The 23,483-nt window shown below is 36.3% G+C and overlaps 2 protein-coding genes across 7 annotated transcripts in view; one reads left to right on the top strand and one right to left on the bottom strand.

Moving 5' to 3' along the window:
* Positions 1-669: 669 nt before the first annotated feature.
* Positions 670-20,131, bottom strand: OTC (ornithine transcarbamylase). 2 transcript variants are annotated; one of them, XM_039342153.1, is made up of 11 exons: positions 19,996-20,131; positions 18,182-18,238; positions 15,348-15,492; positions 14,744-14,825; positions 13,406-13,493; positions 11,671-11,824; positions 8,807-8,929; positions 7,424-7,477; positions 7,192-7,341; positions 2,481-2,618; positions 670-815 (listed from the first exon to the last, which is right to left on the bottom strand). In XM_039342153.1, the coding sequence occupies exons 1-11, from the start codon at positions 20,001-20,003 to the stop codon at positions 756-758; spliced, it is 1,059 nt and encodes a 352-aa protein (XP_039198087.1). In that variant the 5' UTR covers positions 20,004-20,131; the 3' UTR covers positions 670-755. The 2 variants fall into 2 exon arrangements, with proteins under 2 accessions (XP_039198087.1, XP_039198086.1); XM_039342152.1 differs by lacking the exon at positions 19,996-20,131 and having other exon boundaries at positions 18,182-18,252.
* Positions 20,132-20,215: 84 nt separating this feature from the next.
* RPGR (retinitis pigmentosa GTPase regulator) overlaps positions 20,216-23,483 on the top strand; it is a 44,317-nt gene continuing 41,049 nt past the window's right edge. For 2 of the 5 annotated variants that reach the window (XM_039342148.1, XM_039342147.1), the window contains exons 1-2: positions 20,241-20,363; positions 21,540-21,665. In XM_039342148.1, the coding sequence (XP_039198082.1) occupies positions 20,246-20,363; positions 21,540-21,665 (244 nt within the window). In that variant the 5' untranslated portion in view covers positions 20,241-20,245. The other 3 variants (XM_039342151.1, XM_039342150.1, XM_039342149.1) reach the window with 3 other exon arrangements.

The following is a 23,483-nucleotide window of genomic DNA, read 5'->3' as shown; positions in this document are numbered from 1 at the left end:
TTGAGAAAACAGCAGTAATTTTTACAGTAATGACTCCATGACATGTTTATGAGGTCACTTCTACTTCTACAATGTCAAACCATTGTTTGGATTTTGAAATGATCCATTTGCTAAAATATTAAATATATGGGAATCTGATCAAAGTGCAGACTACAGAACAGGAAGGCAATAGAAAAAAGTGCAGCCGCAATGTTTAAATAAAAGAACAGATCCACTATGAAAATATAGCATGGACCTTTGTAGTTTTGTTAAATAATTATCACTGATTTGATCTTGCTTTTGAAAGAAAAAGTTTCTTTATGAAGCAAATTATTTTGCTATAAAGAATATTTTCTTTGCTGGTTAAGATTTTCTCAAGAATACTTTGAACTTTATGGGAGAAACAAATCTAAATAACGACTGTAACAGAATATAAGATGAGGCAACCAGAATAATTAGATAGAAAAGAAATATTATATTGATGTGATTATTATTTCTAGGAATATTGGGAAAAGTCATATATGTAACTGCTGTTTATCAAAATCATAAGAACTGTATTATTTCAAGATTTGCAAAGAACACATTTGGGGGAAAAGGGGAAATCAACTAAATGTACTATGTGGATTATGGATTATAGAAACCAATTGTTATTGATTTTTCTTTACAAATGTAAACCCAGCAAACACACTGTTTACCAACTATTAAGTGATTTATGTTTTAAAAAATCAATAAAATATATGAAAAAAAGAATATTTTCTTTGGTAAAAACCTCAAAATCAAAATGTAGGCTTTTGCAGCTGTGGTGAATAATCTGTCAGCAGGGAAACCATGACAGCCTAGAAGGGAGAATTAATACAATTACACTAGGAAAAATATTACATACATAGTGTGGGTTTAGTTTGTTAGATTAATAACCAATAAAATCAATTGGATATAGACTGGGTCATGACTAATTCAGCCCATAATTTTCATTAGTACCAAAGTCCATTAGTACCATTAGTACTTTCAATGCTGACAGCATTGAAAGTATCAGTAAAATGATAATAATGTAGAACATATATGCAGTGTCCCTTTATCTTAATATCAAGAAGTAAAAGCGTAAAAACATTGTTGAACAAGACTAAAGTTGCATTTAGTCCAGTATCCCATTTTCCCAAAAGGCTAACTAGATATCCATGGGAAGGTTACAGATGAGTCAAGGGAAGAAAAGCTTTTCCTATTACGGCTTGCTGGCAAATGGAGTTCAAAGTTTGCCACTTCTAATCTTGCAGGTCACATACAAACATTGCTGTAGCCAATGATAGCCTTATCAGCAAGGAATTTGTCTAACTCTTTAGAATGAGTTAGTTAATTAATGAGCATCGCCTTTTTTGGATGATGGATTTGCTTATCTTAAAAAACATATTTGGCAGCAGGCAGTAAGAATCTATAAAAAATATAGAGAAAACTGCAAAGTGTGGCTTTTGAAATTCTTTTTTAACCCCATAATAACATCCACTCTGGGTCACATAACAAAGGGAGAAGGGAGGGGGCCTTAGAATGGAGGAATTGGTGATCTCATATAAAGATATATTGGCAGATTTTTAAAGATATTTTTTTTAAATATATATTTTGTCAGCTCAGGTTATTGATGCTACCAACTTAGCCTCAACTTAGGGGGTGCTGCCTTCTAAATATTTTCTTTTTAAGACATAAATCCTGATTAACCACAGTTCCTGCCTCCATGCTGACAATCATGAAGTCCTAGGAGATAGTTCATTCAAACTTAGCCAATTATCCATTGATCAACAAGTGTGTCTAATATAATAATAATGGGACTATATCCATCAAAACTTTCTTGCCTTGTCTTGTTCTTATTTTTAATACTTAGCATTGCTCCTCTCACTCATATTAGTCAAACAGGAACTGTAAAAGCCTATTTATGCCATTTTGCTTATAAGCATAAACACCTGAAAATGATTTAGTCAATGCTGAAATAATTATTACTACTGCAGGCCTCAATTTAATATATATATTGGATAGTTGGTGTGATTCCAACTATCCAAAGAAAAATAGAATACAGGTAGTACTCGACTTACATCCACAATTGATCCCAAAATTTCTTTTACTAAGTGAGACATTTATTAAGTGAATTTTGCCCCATTTTACAACCTTTCTTGCCATAGTTATTAAGCGAATTTCTGCAGTTGTTAAGTTAGTAAATGGTTGTTAAGTGAATTTGGCTTCCCCACTGACTTTGCTTATTCCAAAAAGTGATCACATGACCCCAGGACATGGCAACTGTCATAAATATGAGCAAGTTGCCAAGCATCCAAATTCTGATCATGTGACCATGTGGATGTTGCAAGGGTTTTAAGTGTGTAAAACAGTCATAGGTCACTTTTTTCAGTGCCGTTGTAACTTCAAAGAGTCACTAAATGAACCGTTGTAAGTCAAGGACTACCTGTAAAGTTCTATCTCCTACAGAATTGCTCACATATAAATGACTACAATGCTCCTACCATAATAGTCCATTTCCTATTTTCAGCCTCTTGAAAAACCAGTGACTTTGGAGAATAGAATACTTCATCGTTAACTTCTTCTGGCTTTCTGGGTAAGCAGTGTAAGAAAGTCCAATCAGAAGCAGCCTCCTGCGCAGTCTAAACATTCAGAAGATATACATATATTTGAATCTCATTAGTAAGTAATGTTGCAATAGAAAGGAAAAACAACTTTGTTTTTATTTATATACTAAATGTAGAAACCATGCATCTCACTAAGAAAGCAACTCTGGATAGTGCTATATGTAGTTTATAGTCTCTCTCACTCACGCCCATTGGTGAGATGGACAGCATATTTTATGTATATGTATATGTACATGTATCTATGTGTGTATGTGTTTGGAAAGATGTATAACTTATCATATTTATTAAAATTGGACAAATATTGATAATAATAGCATGTAAATAAGGCTGCATAGTGCTTCAAATTTAAAGGCAAAAACTCACCTGTTTTTTTTAAAAAGTCGCATCTTTCCCCAGGATTGTACAGTTGCTCTTTCTAGCTACAGAACAAACCTATAAAAAGGTGGGCTTGGCTTAAGAAATTATAAAAAGGTATCTCAAATGTGCTTTTTCATGAGGCAACTGGACTTCCTTGTTTTTCTTTGAAGATATTTCGCTTCTCATCCAAGAAGCTTCTTCAGCTCTTGACTGGATGGTGTGGAATGGAAGGATTTATACAAGAAGTATAAATCTTTCCATTCCCCATCATCCAGTCAGAGCTGACGAAGATTCTTGGATGAGAAGCGAAACATCTCAAAGAAAAACAAGAAGGTCCAGTTGCCACATGAAAAAGCACCTTTGGGATAACTATGATCTGGATAACTGAGAATCTCCATAAAACATATAAAAAGGGCATTCTTGCCCTTAAGCACTATAAAATGATTTTTTTTTGCCTCTGCAAATCTGAAGTGTTGGACAACACTATAAGCTTTAAGTTAAATATAAATATTCGGTATTTTTGTCTTTCAGTTTGAGTAAGTTCCTTATTCTGTGATATTGAATTGCATGTGAAACAGTGGTTGATAGTAAATTTGACAGACAAAACACAAATTTCCTCTTCTACTTCATAACCAACTTTTACAAAGACAAAGCAAAACACATAAAAATGCTTTAGGAATCTATGTGTGCATACAGTATGTTTGTATTTATCTGTGGGCATGTGGATACAGTATACACACAAACACTATACAGTATCATAAAAGATTAATGAAAAGAGAGAGGGGGGGAGATGTATACCCACCTGGCATATCACTCTTGTAACATGGCAGCTATTAAATAGTAGCAATAAAAATGGTTCAACTGTATTAAAGCACATAGCATTATGTCATATGTTCCATACTGGGTGATCAGAAACCATGGAATATAGGTGATCCTTCATATAGCCAGGTCCTGTGCCATGAGATGCTTTCAAGATGATAACTAACAACTGGAATTGGGCTTGGAAACTTACAGGCAACCAGTGCAGCTCATGCAGTAGTGTTACATATGCATACCAAGACATGCCCATCACTACCCACACTGTTGCATTGTGGACTAGATGTATATTGTAACTGGCGTTCAAGGATACTCCCATGTAAAGCACCTTCCAATAGTCCAACCATGAAGTGATTAAAGCATAAGTGACCATCTCAAAGGGTTACTTATCCAGGAATGGGTGCAACTAGCTCACTAGATGTGCAAAGGCATTCTTGGACAAAGCTAGCACTGCTTTTGAGCATGAGCTGAGGAGGAACCCTTGCAGGGGAGAGCTGAGGAGTTTGTTCAGTTTCTTTCGGACAAAATCGCTCAGATTCAGAGGGACCTGGACTCTGACTGGGCAGTGCCAGCCGAGTTGCCAGGGGCTGGTCTTAGTCATATTATCTGGAGCGAGTTTGAGCCTGTGACCCCTGATGAAGTGGACAAGGCCATGAGGGCAATGAATGCCGCCATCTGTTTATTGGACCCATGCCCCTCCTGGCTGGTTTCTGCCAGTAGGGAGGTGACACGAGGCTGGCTCCAGGCAATAATCAATGCTTCCTTGATGGAGGGGTCTTTCCCGCAACCTTTAAAGGAAGCGGTGGTGAGGCCCCTCCTCAAGAAGCCTTCCCTGGACCCAGCTGTTTTGAAGAACTTTCGTCCCGTCTCCAACCTCCCCTTTGTGGGGAAGGTTGTAGAGAAGGTGGTGGCATCTCAACTCTTGCAATCCTTGGATGAAACCAATTATCTGGACCCTTTTCAATCTGGTTTCAGGCCCGGCTACAGCACTGAGACTGCTTTGGTCGCACTGACCGATGACCTCTGGCGAGCCCGGGATAGGGGTCATTCCTCTATCCTGGTGCTTCTTGACCTCTCAGCGGCTTTTGATACCATCGACCATGGTATCCTTCTGCGTCGTCTCGGAGAGGTGGGGTGGGCGGCACTGTATTGCGGTGGTTCTCCTCCTACCTCTCCGACAGATCGCAGTCGGTGTTGGCGGGCGGACAGAGATCGACCCCTAGGTGCCTCGATTATGGGGTGCCTCAGGGCTCAGTCCTGTCCCCCCCCTTTTTAACATCTACATGAAACCGCTGGGTGAGATCATTCGGCCACACGGGGTGAGGTATCATCAGTACGTGGATGATACCCAATTATACATCTCCACCCCGTGTCCTTTCAGTGAAGCAGTCAACGTGATATGCCGGTGCCTGGAAGATGTGAGGGTCTGGATGGGGGTGAACAGGCTTAGACTCAACCCTGACAAGACCGAGTGGCTCTGGGTCCTGCCTCCCAAAGGCCAACTGGATGGTCCATCTTTAGTCCTGGGGGGGGGCAAATTTACCTCCCTCAGTACAGGCACGCAACTTGGGTGTCCTCCTGGACTCACAGCTAAATTTGGAACAACATCTATCGGCTGTGGCCAGGGGGACCTTTGCACAGGTTCACCTAGTGCACCAGTTGCGGCCTTATTTGGACCGGGAGGCTTTACTCACAGTCACTTATGCCCTTGTCACCTCAAGACTGGATTACTGTAACGCGCTCTACATGGGGCTACCCTTGAAGAGTGTTCGGAGGCTGCAGTTGATTCAGAACGCAGCCGCGAGAGCGATTGTGGGCGCGCCAAGGTACGCCCACATGTCACCTATCCTCCGCGAGCTGCACTGGCTTCCTGTGGGTCTCCAGACGCAATTCAAGGTGTTGGTTATCACCTTTAAAGCCCTTCATGGCATAGGGCCAGGTTACTTACAGGACCGCATTCTGCCGCATAGCTCCCAGAGACCGGTGAGGTCCCATAGATTGGGCCTCCTTCAGGTCCCGTCGGCCAGACAATGTCGGCTGGTGGGCCCTCGGGGAAGGGCCTTTTCTGTGGTGGCTCCGACCTGGTGGAATCAACTTCCCCCCGAGGTTCGAACTACTCCCACCCTGCCGGCCTTTAAGAAGGCCGTTAAAACCCTCCTGTTCCGGCAGGCCTGGGGCTGATGTCCCCGGGGGGCCGGGATATGATCGGACTTGCGGTATGACTGCTTTATTTTATTGTTTTATCATTGTTTTAACTTTGTACACCGCCCTGAGTCCTTTGGGATTGGGCGGCATATAAACACTGAAAATAAATAAATAAATAAATCTAAGACTGCTACCAAATTATTCACCAGTCTCAACAGGTAAAGGCAATTGCATCCAAAATTAAAAATGGAAGTCCCAGATCTTATTTTAACGTATAGAAACCTATTTACCTGATTTTTTTTTTTAAAAAAAATTGCAGTAAGTGTATTAGCATGGTTCAATCGGAAGATTTTACACATAGGCAGCAAAATTCAGAAAAGGTAAAATAAACACTTACTGCACATCTGTTAATAAGAAAATATCACTCAGCTCGGTCCAAACAATCCAAAATCTACAAATAATGTCCAATAAACTGAGCATGTTTGTACTCATTAAAAAAATCTCATTACATTCAATATAAGAATTGATAGAAAGAAGCAAAAGGGGCATTAGCTTTATATATCAAGTATACATTTAGCTCATACGTCACATAAAACTAATTTAGTTTTCAAATTAGAAAATTGCCAATACTTTATATTAGGGTCTTGATGCATTTAGAATTAATGTACTATAGGTCCCCCCATCCTTTTTACAGTGGAATCTATTCTTCTATCCACATGTGTTTCATGTATTTAATAACCCATGATTTATTGCACTCTACTAAGAGAGATGGAAAATTACCCTATATTGTGAAGAACAGATATCTCTTACTTTTTGCCATACCCATATGATATAGATACAGAATATCAAGTATATAAAGAAAATTTACTTTTTTAAAAAAGATTCTATCTTTAATAGAACTTATCTTCTAATCTGTGCAAGTTCTAACTCATATGAAACTAAACATTATAGGTGCAATAAATAGACAATTTAGTGCCCACAACACATGGCCTAATATTTAATTATTGCATACTGTCAAATATAAGATTGGATGCAAATTGGACAGTAAAACGTCCCAAAGGGCATCTTCAAACTAGATTAGATTAATTTTTAGTCTCAGGAGTTGATCATTCTTGTGGCATTTGCACAGTTTCTTCAGAGTAACTGAAAGTTTTAATCAAAATAGATATCTCCTTTAATTTTTCCCAAATAAGTTAGCAAATCCTTGGTGGTATTTTTGAAGCTAATTTTTAGGAATCAATATACAGAATGAAAGAAAAACATATTTTACCTCCATTGTTATTTGATAACCTTGGAAAGCCTTCAGTCTCTTTTGTTTCTCTTCTTCTTGCCCCATACTTATCCATGTGTCTGTAATTAAAACATTGGCCCCCTTGGCAGCTTCCAATGGGTTAGTTGTGAGAAGCAGTTTGGTGCCATACTGATCAAATAAAAGAAAAGAGGTATGCTAAGTTAACATGCTGTAGATTTTAAAATCACATTTTAAAATGTAACACTCATACCTTTATAGAATATTCTTCAGCTATTTTGATTATTGTAGGATTTGGCTCAAAACCCTATCAAATGAGAAGAAATATATTATAGTATGTTCTAATATTGGTAAAACTTGCTTTAACATTTTGAAGATAGGCTAATTATAAAATGTCTAGCTTTATAATGGCCTCTCTACATAGTTGCAGCAATGCTCCACAGTCACATGGCCACCATTTGCAGACTTTATTGCCAGCTTTCTGCAAATGAAGTTCATAAGCTGCTCTGGTAAGTCCTCCCCTGCATTCCTGCATCTCATCATGCTTTCTTGGGCCTCTCTGCATATGCATACATGCTTGCATGCATCCCATGCTCTTCTTTCCTAGCCTCCCTGTATTCACATACACCCTGTGCCCTTCTCCCCTGGTCCCCCTGTGCTCACACATACCCATCAGCACCTTCTCCCCTGCATTCTCACTGTTGGGGCTAAACTGCAGCACCCCACCTCAATTCATGTGTGACCTGCACCGAGTCACCTCCACGGCTGTGACATCCCCCCATTCCTTACCCAGGACTACTGTCACTTCCCACTTAACAACTACACTGCACCTTCCTTTCCTGGGACTCCCTGCACTTGCATCACTGGGGTCCCCAACTCACGTTACAGCCTGTGCCAGGCTGCTCAGGGCCTTTCCCATCCCCTTTGGTATGCCCCCACCTCCCGTGCTCCTGTTCTGGGACTTCTGTTGCTTCCCCCATAACAACCCACTGTCTTGGCTTAAGACAACAACTGGGACTGCCTGGATTGCCTTTGTAAGTAATGCAGTCATGTGACATTGTGATTTACAACTACATCACTTAGCAATGGCAATCCTGATCCCAATTGCCATCATAAATGAAGGTATACCTATAATCTTGTGGTGTATTCTGTATGAAGTAAATGAGCTAATTTATTACCGATTCACATTCAGCTATAAAATACGAAGTGGCAAAAGACAAGGAGGAGGAGGAGGAGGATAAAAAGCAGAAACAAAAATCCCCTTTCTGTCTGTAATACTGAAACTTAATAAGAGTTCGTCCTCTCCATTCTCTCTGCTTTCCTAATGCAGTATCCTCAGGATTATAATCCTGAGTTGTAGTCTGTCATGTTGAGCGAACACTGTTCAAAGAGAATAAGATGAATGGTAGCAAATACTTGCAAGTCATATTTGCAAAATGTGAGCAAGAATTATAATATGCTCTCCTTTAAGTTATTTCTGGTCCACAAGATTCCTCACAGTTAAACTCCATGAATAGACATAGTAGGCAAAAACAAATGAGTTACCTCTTCTGAATATCTCCCACTATGTTTAAAATCTTTTAAACATTTAAGCATCACAAACTGACTTCTGTTTGTAAGAGTAAAAATCCCTTACCTTTGGAGTAGCAACATGAAGATTCATCCCAAATTTAGCAGCACTCAACAGAATAGAGTGTAGAACATTGTTTCCATCACCTATCCAACTGAGGGTCAATCCATTCAAGGAGCTATAATGTTCCTATCCCCCAAAATAAATAAAACAAAGAGAGGGGGAGGGGGGGAAAGAGAGACAGAGAATATAGAAATTGGAATCTTTTGAGATAAGGAGCAAGAAGAAAAAAGTCAATACGCTTAGTATGGCAATGATACTGTATACTTGTTAAATCTGAATAATATTTTAATCATAAACTACAGGCAATCATTTGGCAATAATTTTACTTGTTCTGGATTTCTTACTTCATAGATTACAAGATATTGTATTTTGTTAATACAATTATTATTATTATAACTAACCTTATTGTTAATGAATTACCATTTTAACCAAGGCTGAATTAATATATTATTGTTATAACAATAAATGGAAAATCATTTAACCTTGCAATAGCTTTTTTTTTGGCAGACTGAAATGCTGTTAGCATAATAGCCTTGGATAATTATAATAGCCATTGCTAGCCAACAAAAAGGTATTCTCTATTAAATCTCTCTAATCCCTCAACAAAATTATATTAGATGATGGAAGCCAAGCAGTAATTTCCATTGCACTGTCCTTCTACACCCCAGAATCTAAGAGAAAAAAGAAATATGGTTGATAATGCAGGTATTCCAAAGGGTAACTTATATGGGGATTTACTAGCACAGCAAATAGGCAGTGAATTGGTATAAAAATAGAAAACCATGTGATAACTGAAAACATATAGATTCTTGACCATAAAATATACTATAAAAGTGAAAACTAGATTAAAAAGATACTGGATAAATAGAAAATATGAATATGGCTTAATAAATTCTACACTGTTATGAAATTACATGATGTTAGACATTTCAAAGCACTTTAAGTAGGCTGACTCTCATTTTCAATTAGAGTATTTGCTACTCCAGGGCAGTACTATATAGTTATTCCATTAGCTCTTCATCTATATTTATTATGGAAAAAAAACTCAATCACAATACATAAATGTATGGGAAGGGCTTTGCTGTCTTCTGCAGTGCAGAGATCTTTAGGTATTCTGAAGGGATGTTCTTGTATTTTTTTTCATGTACTGAAAGATATGCAGTCAGTTTGGGTGATTCATCCAATCAAAGGAATGACTGTACACTTTAAGCAGCAAGTGGTTACTATATCATTAAAAGCCTATCTTTCATTCACTTATCATATATATTTTTTCATAAAACAGTTATGTAAGGAAGTGTATATATAAACCTTATTTCACATAAAATATAGTGGTACTGAAAGAAAATAAGCTGGAGGGATACAAGCTTTCATATATGAAGGTTAAATCACCTTTGGGTTTCTCATTTCTTATTTTTTTCTTCACAAAATAATGTGAAGTCTTTGGAATTTGAATTAATTCAGCAGCTTTAAAAATATGTTTCCATTAAAATGTTCCATATATATATATATATATATATATATATATATATATATATATATATATATAATCCTATATGACATAAGATAGCAAGGGATAGAGATTCATTTTGATAGGAATGGGAAGGGAGGCAAAAATACCGCTTGAAGCTAACACTCCAGTTCTCATAACCATTTGGTTTCACTCCTTTTGGAACTATGACTTAGGAATTTGGACAGGAGGAAATAATAACAGTCACAAATGTTTACACAAACCTTGATGATCTGGCACCAGAGCAATCTATATTACCAGCACTTCTCTGTTCTAGGAAATCTTACCCCATCTAGCTGAGAGTTTCCAGGCTGGCTCTTTTTAAGTAAAGAAGTTTTGCTCAATGATATGAGAAATTGTGGGAAAACTGGAAGCAAGGTAGTGCATTTCAGAAAAGGCAACTCAATCCGAGTGCTGAAAGATCTAGGGAAAATCACTTTAAAGAGGCCCTGTCATACTAACTTACTACAATGGAAGCTGGTAAATTTCTATCACTGTTTTAATAATAAATATACCTTACTGGAATCTGTGTGCTTCTTGCTTCCTTGGATTGTGTATCAAAAATTTGACAACTGGAGGCACTGCTAATCATCAAAACTATATAGCCCTCCTTAAATTCAGGCAGGGTTTTATTGATGGAAATTACAGTATACTTGGAGCTCTCCAGGGTGCTACCTATTTGATTACCTTACAGGGCAAACTCCTTTATCAGGACAATGAAGGTTTTCTGCCTTGAGATTGTCTTACAGAAACCTGAATATAAATTTGCTTCACATTGTCTTGCTATTCTAACCAGAAACCAAATTTATATCTACTGCATCTATACACAGATATGTTACTAATGTTTACGGTGACTGGAATCAGAATCTGGAAGAAAAGATTAGTTGGTCTTTCTTCTTCTCCTGAAGAAAATAATTAAAAATATATAACATTTACTGTATACAAAACACTTCTCTAAATATGATCTCAATATTTCTAGGACCACTTTATAAAATATATCAATATTATTGCCCATATACAAGACATGGGAGTAACATAGAAAACAGCAGCTTGCTAGGAGATTGAATCTGAAATAAGAATTGAATCAGGGATTTCTTAATTATGAGGTGCTTGTGCGTTGATGTTACCTAGTTGGTAATAAAATGTCTGCAACAAAACCACCAAGCTCAGAGAGTACTAAGGACCCCCACAGTTCAACCCTGAGCTACAAATATTTTCTTCTATTGATTTAACTTCAGTTCAAATCTGAACTCTCTAAGATAGACCTATATATATCCTTATAACTCAAATATATTGAACTTTTTAGAAGAGTACAAATTGCTAAAACTATATTTTAAATCAAAGAATAGAAAGCTATTACCTGAAGTGTAAGATAATCAGCTAAAATCTGGATAGGATGATCAAAATCAGACAACCCATTTATCACTGGGATTACAGCTTCTTCTGCCAGCGTGATTAGGTCACAATGTTTATATACTCTGGCCAGGATTGCATCTGTCATGGTTGATAATACCCTATAGAAAACAAAATATAAAGCCTCTGCAATGTATCAATGCAATAACTACCTGAATACCTGAATAATTTTAACCATTTTTCACACTTTAAAATATGTAGTACTACATGTTGATGTGCTAGTTATGTTGCATGAGATGCACACAGATACATATACAGTATCAATGTAATGTTATGGAAAAGCAGGCAAATAGCTGAGTTTACACATAATGTTAACTTATTAAATAAACTTAAATTGGCTGACTTCAACCCTAAAAATATATTGTAATTGCTGAATTTCTGTATCATATTTATTCAAAATAAGCAAATAACATTATTATTTAGAGCAGTGGTTCTCAACCTTTTTAATGCCGCAACCCCCAACCGGTCGTAAGTCAAGGACTACTCAATCGGTCGTAAGTCGAGGACTACTCAACTGGTGCAGCACCGTTTGCAGAATGGGACTTTTGGCAGGCTCAGCAGAGCAGAGACAGCCTGGACAATTCCTATTGGCTTTTGAAAGCCAATAGAATTAGACTCTATTCAAGCGAGTCTATTCTATTGGCTTTCAAAAGCCAATAGAATAAAAGGGAGTAGCACAGCTAAGGAAAAGGGGGAAAAAATGACAGACTGCATTGTTTGGTGACCCCCGTGAAATGGTCGTTCAACCCCAAATGAGGTCCCGACCCACAGGTTGAGAACCACTGATTTAGAGGGATATATGAACTTAACTATTGAAACTAAAATATAATTTTAAAGTGTGCAAAAAAGTAACTAGTCTTTATATCCTTAAACTTCAATTATATATGTACAGTATCTACACACACAAACACACACACACACAAACATAGTATAAGAACATGAGGGATTTAAATAATATTTAATTCTAGGTTACAGAACTTGATGGATTTGATCTGTGAAGAACATCTTAGGACAGTGGTATTTTTGATAAATGTAGAAGATAGTCTACATAAGTTGTAGTTTTATAAATATTATATTGTAGGGCAATTTAAAAATTTTCCTTGAATCTGTTGAGGGCTTTTGTTTTTGATATTAAACTACATTGTTACTGGTTTTTAGCTCTGAAATTATTAAAATAAATGGAAAAACGTAAAATCTTCATTAAAAGAGCTTTTCTTTTCTGATCAACAACCTCCATCATTCAATATCATGTTTTCTGAGTAATAGTTGTGACTTTGTAGCACTCTATAATCTCCACTTCTGCTTCAAAATATGTAGACTTTATTTTTCTGACATTGCACAGAATTCTACAAAAAAGTACAATATCCTCATAGGTAAAATTGTTCCTTTTGAGGGGGGCTGTTCAGACTTTTTATGCAACATTGTGAATTATATTGGCAATACAGCAACCTCTATCTTGCCTTCCGCCATGTCCATATTTTAGGAAGGATGCCATTTCTTACTTATAAAGTTAAGTACAGTTTTAATGTCCTTAGATTCAAGCTTATCAATGCTCTTGAAGCACCAGGGTTTTTTCCCTTCAATTTTTTGGGATGAAAAAATATCTAATTTTTGAATAAAAGTAATTGATTTTTAATATTTATATTATCAAAAAATGCAAAGTCACAAAATATTCTACAAACCGTGCTGTGTCAGAGATGCTTTCGTTGACACCCAGATGTATATCGTGTAACGTAAGGAAACATGGATGTCCTCCAAGAAGTGCAAATCCTAAAATAAATAAATGATCAAATAGACAAACAATAACATTTGCTATGCATTTAGATTAGTCCAGCAGTGTTTACACAACAGAAATTCTTCTCTATGAGTCTGTTCTAAGTGAAAGATATAGTAATCTGATTGTGTGCCTTCCAAAGACTGCAAAGCTCCTCCAAAAAAATTAAAGCAAATCTATGGAAGCAAAATCCAATTCCCATGTGGAATTTCAGTAGCAACAAAACTCTTTGCTTTTTAACACAATCAATCTATAAAACTATGACTATGCACAAACCCTAGGATTGTGCAGCAATCCAGATTTAAAGAAGAAAGTGTGATTTGGAATTCATGTTGGAATGCACATATCAATCAAATGAACTTTCTGCAGTGAAAATACACATTTGGACTTTCCTAATCGTAAGTCATGATCTTGACTCTATTTGGTTTCCTCCTCCTGTTTCCTTGACAATAATATACTGACGTGTGTGTCAAGTTTTATTTTCACCATAAGATGGCAGCACAGCCATTGCCATATGTCCTATAAAGCAGTGAAAGTAGTAAGAGATAAACTTATTATTAGTAACATGATAGCCACATGTTTATTACAATACCTAAAATACTTCCAATAATAAGGGTGCAGAGAACATTCTATGTAAATCAATGCTTCAGACAGATTTAGTGATTCTTGGTATCTATTAATTCTATTTTGTAAAATAAAAAACTTGCTCTTTCTCTAGGGATACAGGATAAGATAGACATCCTAAATCTTTTGTTCAAGACAATTTTTTTCTCTCCATTATTTCAACAAAAAGCAACAAGGAATGTTGGGATTGTCAGTGCTAAGCAACGCAGTGATGTGATGTGATCTCTCGCTTTATAACCACATTGCTGAGCAATGGAAATTCCAGTCCCAATTTTGGTCATACTACATTTTATTATTCGTATCACAGTCACAATATTATGTGCAGATTTAGACACTTAAATATCTTCCGTATGTCTCTCAAACATCAGGATGATTATGTTGAATATACTGTAAGTACTTTGTAGTCACTTTGGTTTAATTCCGAATGGTTTGAAAGAATTACTTGGTAACAAATCATATCTCTGAACAACTAATTGTGAGATAAATAATGACAATCCATATTTTTTAAACAGTATTGGCCTTTCCTTACAACTCTAAATATATTGTAGCTTCAGCAGTTAAATGTTATACAGGCCACACAAGAAAATACATGTATAGCCATAATATTTTAGTTTATATTTACCTGTCTCTGTAGATAATCTAGTTCTTGTGCTTCTTTTCTCAAAAATCATGGCTAAAGATTTTCCTTGTAATAAAGGTAAATACTGAAATACAAGAAAGAAAAGGGCGATAGGTATCACAAACTGAAATGTACAATAATTATTTTGAATCAAATTATAGTGTTTTGCTGTTGAATCACTTTCAGATGAAGGATGGGTCTCTTTATTTCATAAATGATACAAATATTCCTTTTTAGCAAGTAAGGATTTTCGGGTCCTGGGTGAAAAAAGCTGGGAGTTATAGTTCCAAACTAACTGGGGGACTAAGACTACCCTCTTTCATTTAAAGGCATTACATAATGCAAAGTAGAAACAAAATGTGATAAGTTTTACTTCCAATTAAAATTTTAGTAAGTGGTACTTATTCCCAAATTCTTTAGCCTAAATATATTAGACATAACATACAAAATAAAAATTACGATAAGCAAGTCATTTTGACAGACAAGCTAAAATATTCCAAAACTAATTTCTGAAGTACCAATGAATATCTATAGTTACAGAATCACATAAGAATCTATATGGGAAGAAAAAAACATAAAGAAATGAGAGCAAAAGTATTCACATTACCTCTTTTTTGTGTTTGATTCTGTTTTTCAAATCCGATGCTACCCAAAGCAAATATTTGATTTCTTCAGGTGTGTAGTTTTGTAGGGTTAAGAGGTCCTGGCCCTTTAATTTGGCAGAAGTTTCAATAGGTTGTCCATGTTTAGAACTATTGGAGGGGAGGGGCAAAGAAAACACTATTTATAGTTAAAAACTTGCTTTTCAAAAATAATCAATATTATGGGATAATTTATGCTCCCTCTGATTATTTGTTTCCCTATATTCCCAAACAGGAGTATGTAAATGTGCATGATCACATTCATTCTTCATTTCCTTCTACTAGTACTCTAGGTGTCTCTTTAGCTGCTTAATTTCTTGAAACACTGCAATAAACCAAGGAGACTTCTGAGATCTGTGTGAACAGAAGAGCCAATTTCATTTAGCACCCTCCTTATCTCCAAGTTCCAGAGATTGGCAAGGTGCACAGAAGAACGTCCCACAAAATCATTGGGGAACTCTTCCAGCATTCACAGGCATCCAACAGGCACCAAGAACATATATTCCTAATAGTTTATTATTCTGTGGAAATGCAGTTTGTTGGTGACATACATATAAACTAGAAAGTGGTTTGACTATGGCAAAGGATTGATGACAATGTTATATCAGATCATGTTATGACTTCTCTGAGGGACAAAGGAGCCATTAGTACACAAAGTGCCATCAGCACATATATAGCAGCCCCATTCTGCCTCAAGATTCAACAGAATTATGGGAACCATAGCACAAACTATCTGAAGGTCACTAGATAAAGAAAGGCTTTTCTGGATTATGACTTCATGGTAGAGGGGAATGGCAAAACAGAATAGGAAGAAATAGACAAAATGTTGAAGAGGAATTTATAATTTTTCAGTCAAAACAAGACATCATAAGATTGCATTCTTAGATTACAAATAGAGCTAAAAATAAATCTCTTTTGAAACTTCACTTCAAAATAAGAGGATATGAATAAATAGATAAAAATATCCAGAGATCATTCTCTATTTTCCCATAAGTAACCTCCAAATAGTTATTTCAAATTTGCTTTCTACAGAATTCATATTTGGCTCAGGTACTGCTCCATAAAATACGGGGGAATGATATTTTTGCAAAACCCCAAGGAAGAAAGGGAAGAATGACTGGCATGGGGCATCAGCTGGCTCCATATTTTTCACTGTCATATTAGATAATTGGAATGAACAAATTAAGACAATGGTATAATGGTGCATCAATAATGGGCACACTTAGTACAGGTAGTCCTCGACTTACAACTACAATTGGGACCAGAATTTGGATTGATGGTAAGGTGGTTAAGTGAGTCACACACAATTTTACAATTTTTCCCCACAATCGTTAAGTGAATCACTGCAGTTATTAAATGAATCAGGTAGTGCTAAGTGAATTCAGCTTCCCGCATTGATTTCACTCATCAGAAGCCGGCGGGGAATGTCACAAATGATGACCACGTGACCTTGGGACACTGCCACCTTGGAAATACATGCCAATTGCCATGTGCCAGAATTTTGATCACATGACTGTGGGTTGTAATGCTGCAACACTTGTAAATGTGAGGACCAGTTGTAATTTTTTTCAGTTCTGCTGTAACTATTCAGTTGCTAAATGAATGGCTGCAAATTGAGGGGCATCTGTGTAATGGTATGTCTCTGCAAAAAAGATTTAGGGTTGATAGCTACTGGTAATGTTCATAAATTTCAGCAATTCGACCCACCTCTTAATAGTCTACTAGCCATACTGGCATATAGAATAAAGTTCCTTTTTTTTCTGTTCAGTTGTGTCTGATACTTGGAGACTACCTGGACAAGTCCCTATAGTTTTCATGGCAAGGGCTGAAAGAAAGTAACTGGCCCAAGATCACCCAGCTGGTTTTGTCCTCAAAACAGGACTGTAACTAACAGTCAGCACCGCAGACAAATGTTTAGTAATAAAATACTTACTAGATGAGCTCTCTTTTAAAGCAGATGGCCTCAGAGAAGTCCATAGCCCCTTTTTATTTTTACTTTTACCATGTAGGTAAATAAATTGCTAAGATTTACATGAGGCAATGCAAATTGACCAACTGGCAAAATTGTTAATGAAGACAAAAGAGTATTGCAGCCTTTATCAACATGGGCACTTCAGCTCTCAGAATCTTATGCTCTGATCTTCTTGGTCAAAGAAATATGGGATATGAAGTCCATATATTTAGTGAGCACTCAAGCTGGTGCTATAGTATCTCTTTATTTTCCTCTCTCATATTCATATGAGATCAAGAGAGATTGAAAACTAATGAATAACTATAACACAATTTTTGACAATATACTGTAATTCAATTCTGTTTGGTCATATTAGCATCATTCCAAAACTTAATTAACATTATGCCACCATATTTTTCACATTATATTGAGACAATTAAAAATAATCCATGACAAATAAACAAATTAGTTGCTCTTATTAATTTTTCTAAGATTTGCCCCTCTTCCCCACATTTATAAAAGAACTTTATGTAATTTCTCAACTACATCAGAGAGGAAAAGTATAAAAGCCATTTGTAAATAATAGAACATGTCACTGATTTGAAGAACATATGCAAATAATTTCTGGTATATACAATTATCAGATGCTCTAGAAATAGAAGACAAAGATTGTAATATCATCAACATACCTATTTTTCAATAAAATTGATTTGTTTTAGTTTTATGGTTTGGTATATAAACACTACTAAAAATGAAGATATAGATTATCAATCTCATAAATTTTATAGCAGATATTAAAGAACAGCCTATATGATTCAGGACTCATCTGTGAGATATTTAAACACTTACCGAATATATTGTACCGAATGCTTGATTTTATGTATATTTGCTGCATTAAATAGGAATCTGAAATTAAACATATTTATTAAATGATAATTTTTAGTTGTAGAAGAAAATGTTCTAACCAGAGCCAGATGAAATAGTGAATACTCTAGTTTTTAGTGAAGCAGCAAAGAAAAGCAGTCATGAGGCTATATTATCTTTAGTATTTGTTAGGTATGTAACTTGACACAAATACTATAGATAAAAAGTTAATAGTTAGCTGAGTTGCAAAATTCATAGTTGCATCATTAGAAGATAAAATCAGCATGTGATTGCAGTATATATGGCCCATTCCGGACATTTTCCATATTGCTAAAGGTCAGTTCATGTTCCTGGAGAAAAGGTGCCCCCCTGTACAGGGTTTCCTGCCTCCAAGGTCCCTTTCAACTCTGCTATTTTGTTATTGTTATGATAATCTTGGTCCATGCAGATGTTACATAGATATAGCTAGAGAATTATCTCATTCATTAGGTCTTCTTCTTTTTCCACACTAGTATGTGTGTGAGAACATGGGTGTGTGAGAGAGGGAGGGTATATAATGAAATACAGTATCCAAGTTACTGGATATCCACATATTAAATCTATAGCATCCACTTTTCCATTATATTAAAGTTTTTTCCTGGCCTGCAGATGGTTAAAGAAATCATACATAACATTTCTTAAAGCACAGGAGGGCACAATTTAGCTCAGGAAAGGGGGGGAGGGAGAGAAAAAGCCTTCCGTTACCTAAGACAATTAATTCCTTTATTAAATAATCAACTATTTCCATTTTCCACAACCATAAATTTCAACTGCATTTGTACAAAAATGGACACCTTATAGTGATAGTGGTTATAGATCACTGTATTCTTTAGTTATATTTAGAAGCTGAATATAAACAAAGTAGCGGGTGATGTGGTAGAACAGAGAAGAGACTAAAGTGTAGTCTTTCTAATCACAAGTATTTCTGGCTGTAAAGCTACCTGTAAATTTATAAGGATTTTATGTTTTAAACAATTTCTAATCCCAAATTTTATAGAACCCTTCATTGTATGTGGAAAATAGGACGGAAGCACAGCATTGTATAAAAACTCCAAATAAAATGGGCTCCCCAAACCTGTTGTGTTGCGTCCTTCACGAAATGGCAATGACACGAGAAGCAGTTGTAGTTCTCAGGAACTTCTTTATTTCTGTTCAGCATACTGGTACAAGACGCCGACAACGCCCAAATCTCCCGGCCTCTTTTATAGGCCATTCCCGGGCCAATCTGCAACATTTCGCGCACCAGCACCTGCGCATGCGCGCACGTGCTGGTGACAGCCAGTCTGGTCCCGGGCAACTTGCACCTGCCCAGGACCGTTGCAATGCCCCGAGCCTGCTTCCACAGGCTCAGGACATAACAGTTGAGTCCTTGGGATACTCTGAGCTTGCTTGCTTTTCTTGCAGATGTTTCATTATCAAGCAAGGTAAATATCATCAGTGCAAGGCAGAGTGGTTTTGAGGTTTATTGCCCTGCCAGTCTTGGTTGAAGTGTGATTTCTTCCTTGATAAGTTTATTAATTGAAGTGTTGTTTCCTCCCTGACAAAGATGAAATTACTGGGTGGATTTTGGAAATAGGACGGAGAAGGCAATGGCATCTGCTTGGCAAAAGCACGATTTCACAGAAAATATTACAAACCGAAGGAGATACAATTATACAGAGGGAGGAGATAATTTTACAATAGTCTACTACCAGCCTGATGTAAGTCGGTGTAACTCGATCTAACATGCTCACTTCTGCTTGTTCAGAATCGAGACTTACCTAGCCATAATTATTTACAGGCATGTATTTGCACGTGCACAACGGCACTTCCCTCTCTCGAGACATGTTTACGGAATTTATTTATTATTTTAGGAATCCCGGCTCCTGATACATTTAAACTGCAGCTCGATCCTTAGCTATTCCTCCTGGGGAGGGGGGCAAGGAGGCCAAGGAGAGGATGGTGCTCTATGATGCTTACGCTCTATACAGCCTTCCAAGTACTCTATGGTAAAGCCAGGCTTCGTTGCTAATGGCAGGAGATTTGTTTACTTCCGGGCTCGGGGCGGCTTGTGGGTCCATCTACCAACCCGGCGCCGCCCCCTCCCCCCTCCTGCCCGTCAGGGGGGAGGCCGAGGAGCAAGTACCCGGTGAGTCCCGTCCTCACCTCGGAAAGTTAGCTGGTTGGTGCCGGCAGCCCGCTTTCGCTCCTGGCGCCTTCTGGCGGCTTTGCCGAGGGAGCCGGCGAGGCTGCCTCGTCCCTCGCTTGTCTCTATTCCGCTCGAGTTGTTCCTCTGCTTTGCTGCTTGAGGCTCAGCCCTTCCGCGGGACTTCGAAAGGCGCCCTTGGAGGGTTTCGTCAGCGAGCTCACCGCTGCAAAGGACGGAGGCGGGGTGCATTTCAGCCACGGCTTTGTGTTCTTACAATGTGGGGGCCGTTCTCGGTCTTCTGAGTATCTCCTTTTTCAGCTTGCGGAATAAAAGCATCAGGTTGAGCCTGCACTCTGCCTCAAATATCCTTAATTTTCACAGGTTACTGACTTTGCGGCAGATACAACTGAACTGATGAAGGAGGCTTGAGGCTTCAGGTTTCTAATTAGGATTGTAGTAACGCAATTTGATTTGCTTCTAACTAAAAACCTGGAGAGAGCTAAAGTTCTAGCATAAGGCCTTTCGTCACTGTTGAAATCTTTAACTCTCTGCTGACGTTGAACTGCTACAGGATACGTACTGTATGTGCTTTGTAATATATGTGTTGAAAATAATGTAGAAAAAAGTTGTGAATACAATAGGATGCTCTATTGGATTTTTCTTCTTTTTTTGAAGAATTATCTTGGTGTGCTCTGGAAATTTTCGGGAATTGCTGTACATCATAGTGTGAGCACAGCATCCTCTGGTTATGTTTCCTATACCACCCTTATTAATTAATGAACTAGTAGATTTTTGTGCCACTAACAAAAGAGGTATAAGATTATTGGTAGGAAGAATGTATCTCCTTAAAAGAGTAAGGAAAAACAGTCCACTCGGTTCAGTACTGTTTGGTGTATGGCAAATGATCAGTTATACCGCATTTTTATGCTACTTGTATTCTGAATGTAAAGGGGAAACATACATCAACCAGCCAGTATTTCACGTGATGCTATTTGATAGTTATTAGGATGTAATTAATAGTTAATATGGAATAAATGTATCTATATGGGCAAAATCAAGACTTTGAAAAAAGAAAGGTATACAGTGCCATTATTTTGACATTAAGTGGCCAAATTAGTTGTTAGTAGAATTATATAAAATTAATTTCAGATTAATATTTAAGCTTTTTCTTTTTAGAATCAGGTGCTATATTCACATTTGGAAAAAGCAAATTTGCAGAAAATGTGCCTAGCAAGTTTTGGTTTAAAAATGACAAGCCTTTACACATGTCATGCGGAGATGAACATACATCTGTTGTTACAGGTTAGTATAACAAGATTTTAGAATCATGTGTTTCAATGTTCTGATTTTTTAAGTGAAGGCTATATTGTACTGGTAGTGATATTATATGAAGGCATTTACTAATATTTTTAGAAATTCCAACTTTTATTGTAAAATGAACTAGATAAAATTGGCTAATCGCCAAGCCCAGTTCTAAAGTTAACCTTGGCTATTATATAACAACAGTGTCAAATTGAGTAGATCTTTAGATGCCTCCCTCTCTTGAGGTGCGTAAATATAGTCAAAATACAGGTTAGATATGTTAAAAAATGTTTTTAATCCAAGAGTAGTTCAAACCTAATAGACTTAAAAAGTCTTAAAAGTTTACTGAACAAATATAGGAAATCCTCAACTTACAATTGGTTGTTTAACAATCATTCAAAATTATGACAGCTCAGAAAACCCGCTTTACAATTTGTAAAGCCCTTCTGGCCATCATAACATGTTGCCCCCCTCCTCTCCAATATCATGTGGTTGTGATAGTAATGTTTACCAGTAAGTTCAAAAATGACTAGAAACTCGCTAATGCAAACTACAGAAGTTATAAATTACTTTTTTTTTTAAATTGAAAATTTATAAGGTTTTACAATACAAAAACAAAACAGTTTTCCCCATCCCTCCCCAACCCTCCCCTTCCCTCCCCCGACTATCCCAGAGCTGGATATAGGCTTAATTAGAATTTCTTCAAAAAATCTTAAGAAAAGTATAAAATGTAAATAAATCTAAATACATTACTTAAACAAATTACTAAATAATTAACAACAATATATATGTAAAAAAAAACATAAATACCAAAAAAGAAAAAAAAAAGAAATAGATAAAAAATATGAAAAAAATTAACTTTTCAATATAAGTTATAAAACTATAAACAAATCTAAATACATTACTTAAACAAGTTATAAAATAATTAAAGGTAATATATATATATATAAAAAAGAAAAATAGAAAAGAGGAAAGAAGAAAATAATAATAATAAAAAGAAAAAAAAAGGGAAAAAAAGTTTGACTTTTCAAGAAAATTGGCTTTTCAATATAAATTATTAAAAAGCTAAATAGTATTTTTTAATATCCATCTTGTGTTGTATAAAATCTATCCATTTCCTCCATACCACAACATACTTCTCTTGAGATTGATCCTTCAGGAAAGCCGAAATCTTTGCCATTTCCGCCAGATAAGAAACTTTAAAAAGCCACTCTTGCAAGGTAGGCAGAGATTCCTTCTTTCAACATTGTGCTACTAACAACCTTGCAGCTGTGATTAAATTTAACATCAATGTGATATCTTTAGTATCACAATCTGTAACAATACCTAATAAAAACAATTGTGGGGTAAATTTTACCCTCCTTCTAAAAATTCTTTGAATATTCCACCATATCTTAATCCAAAAAGCTTTTATATTTTTACACGTCCACCAAGTTATAAATTACTTTTATTAATAGAAACAAAAACCAAGAAAAAGGTAAACTGTACTAAAGTTATGGAGAAATAAAATAAAACAAAAACATAAGGGGCATGTATTCCCAGATACAAATACATGTTTAAATTATATAATTCAATAACACTAGCCCTATTTCATTGTAATCATCCACACCTAATCTATCTGATTAGTGTTAATTTCTAAATTCAAATATATAAAGTCTACAGACTGTTGAATTCTTGGGGCTATTTTATTGCCCTTTCAATGTTGAAGAATAAGTATTTTAGCTGTAAATAGGATCCAGAAAATACTTTTGTCCATATATCAGTTTATATGTCATAGGAATATAATTTAAGAATATTTACAAAAAAAACCAACCAGAT

This window comes from Crotalus tigris, unplaced genomic scaffold (assembly GCF_016545835.1).
Source record: "Crotalus tigris isolate CLP2741 ecotype Arizona unplaced genomic scaffold, ASM1654583v1 scf7180000017775.1145084777:2100578, whole genome shotgun sequence".
Classification (NCBI taxonomy): domain Eukaryota; kingdom Metazoa; phylum Chordata; class Lepidosauria; order Squamata; family Viperidae; genus Crotalus; species Crotalus tigris.
This window is presented reverse-complemented; position numbering and strand designations above follow the sequence as displayed.

What these genes read in the sequence shown, in the direction of transcription:
- OTC (XM_039342152.1), bottom strand. Translation starts at nt 18,252, where the DNA reads ATGTTTAATTTCAGATTCCTATTTAATGCAGCAAATATACATAAAATC. An exon ending in AGCATCTCTGACACAGCACG is followed by an intron (nt 11,825 to 13,405) that starts GTTTGTAGAATA and finishes TGTTTTCTATAG; the next exon opens with GGTATTATCAACCATGACAG. An exon ending in CTGAAGAATATTCTATAAAG is followed by an intron (nt 7,342 to 7,423) that starts GTATGAGTGTTA and finishes TTATTTGATCAG; the next exon opens with TATGGCACCAAACTGCTTCT.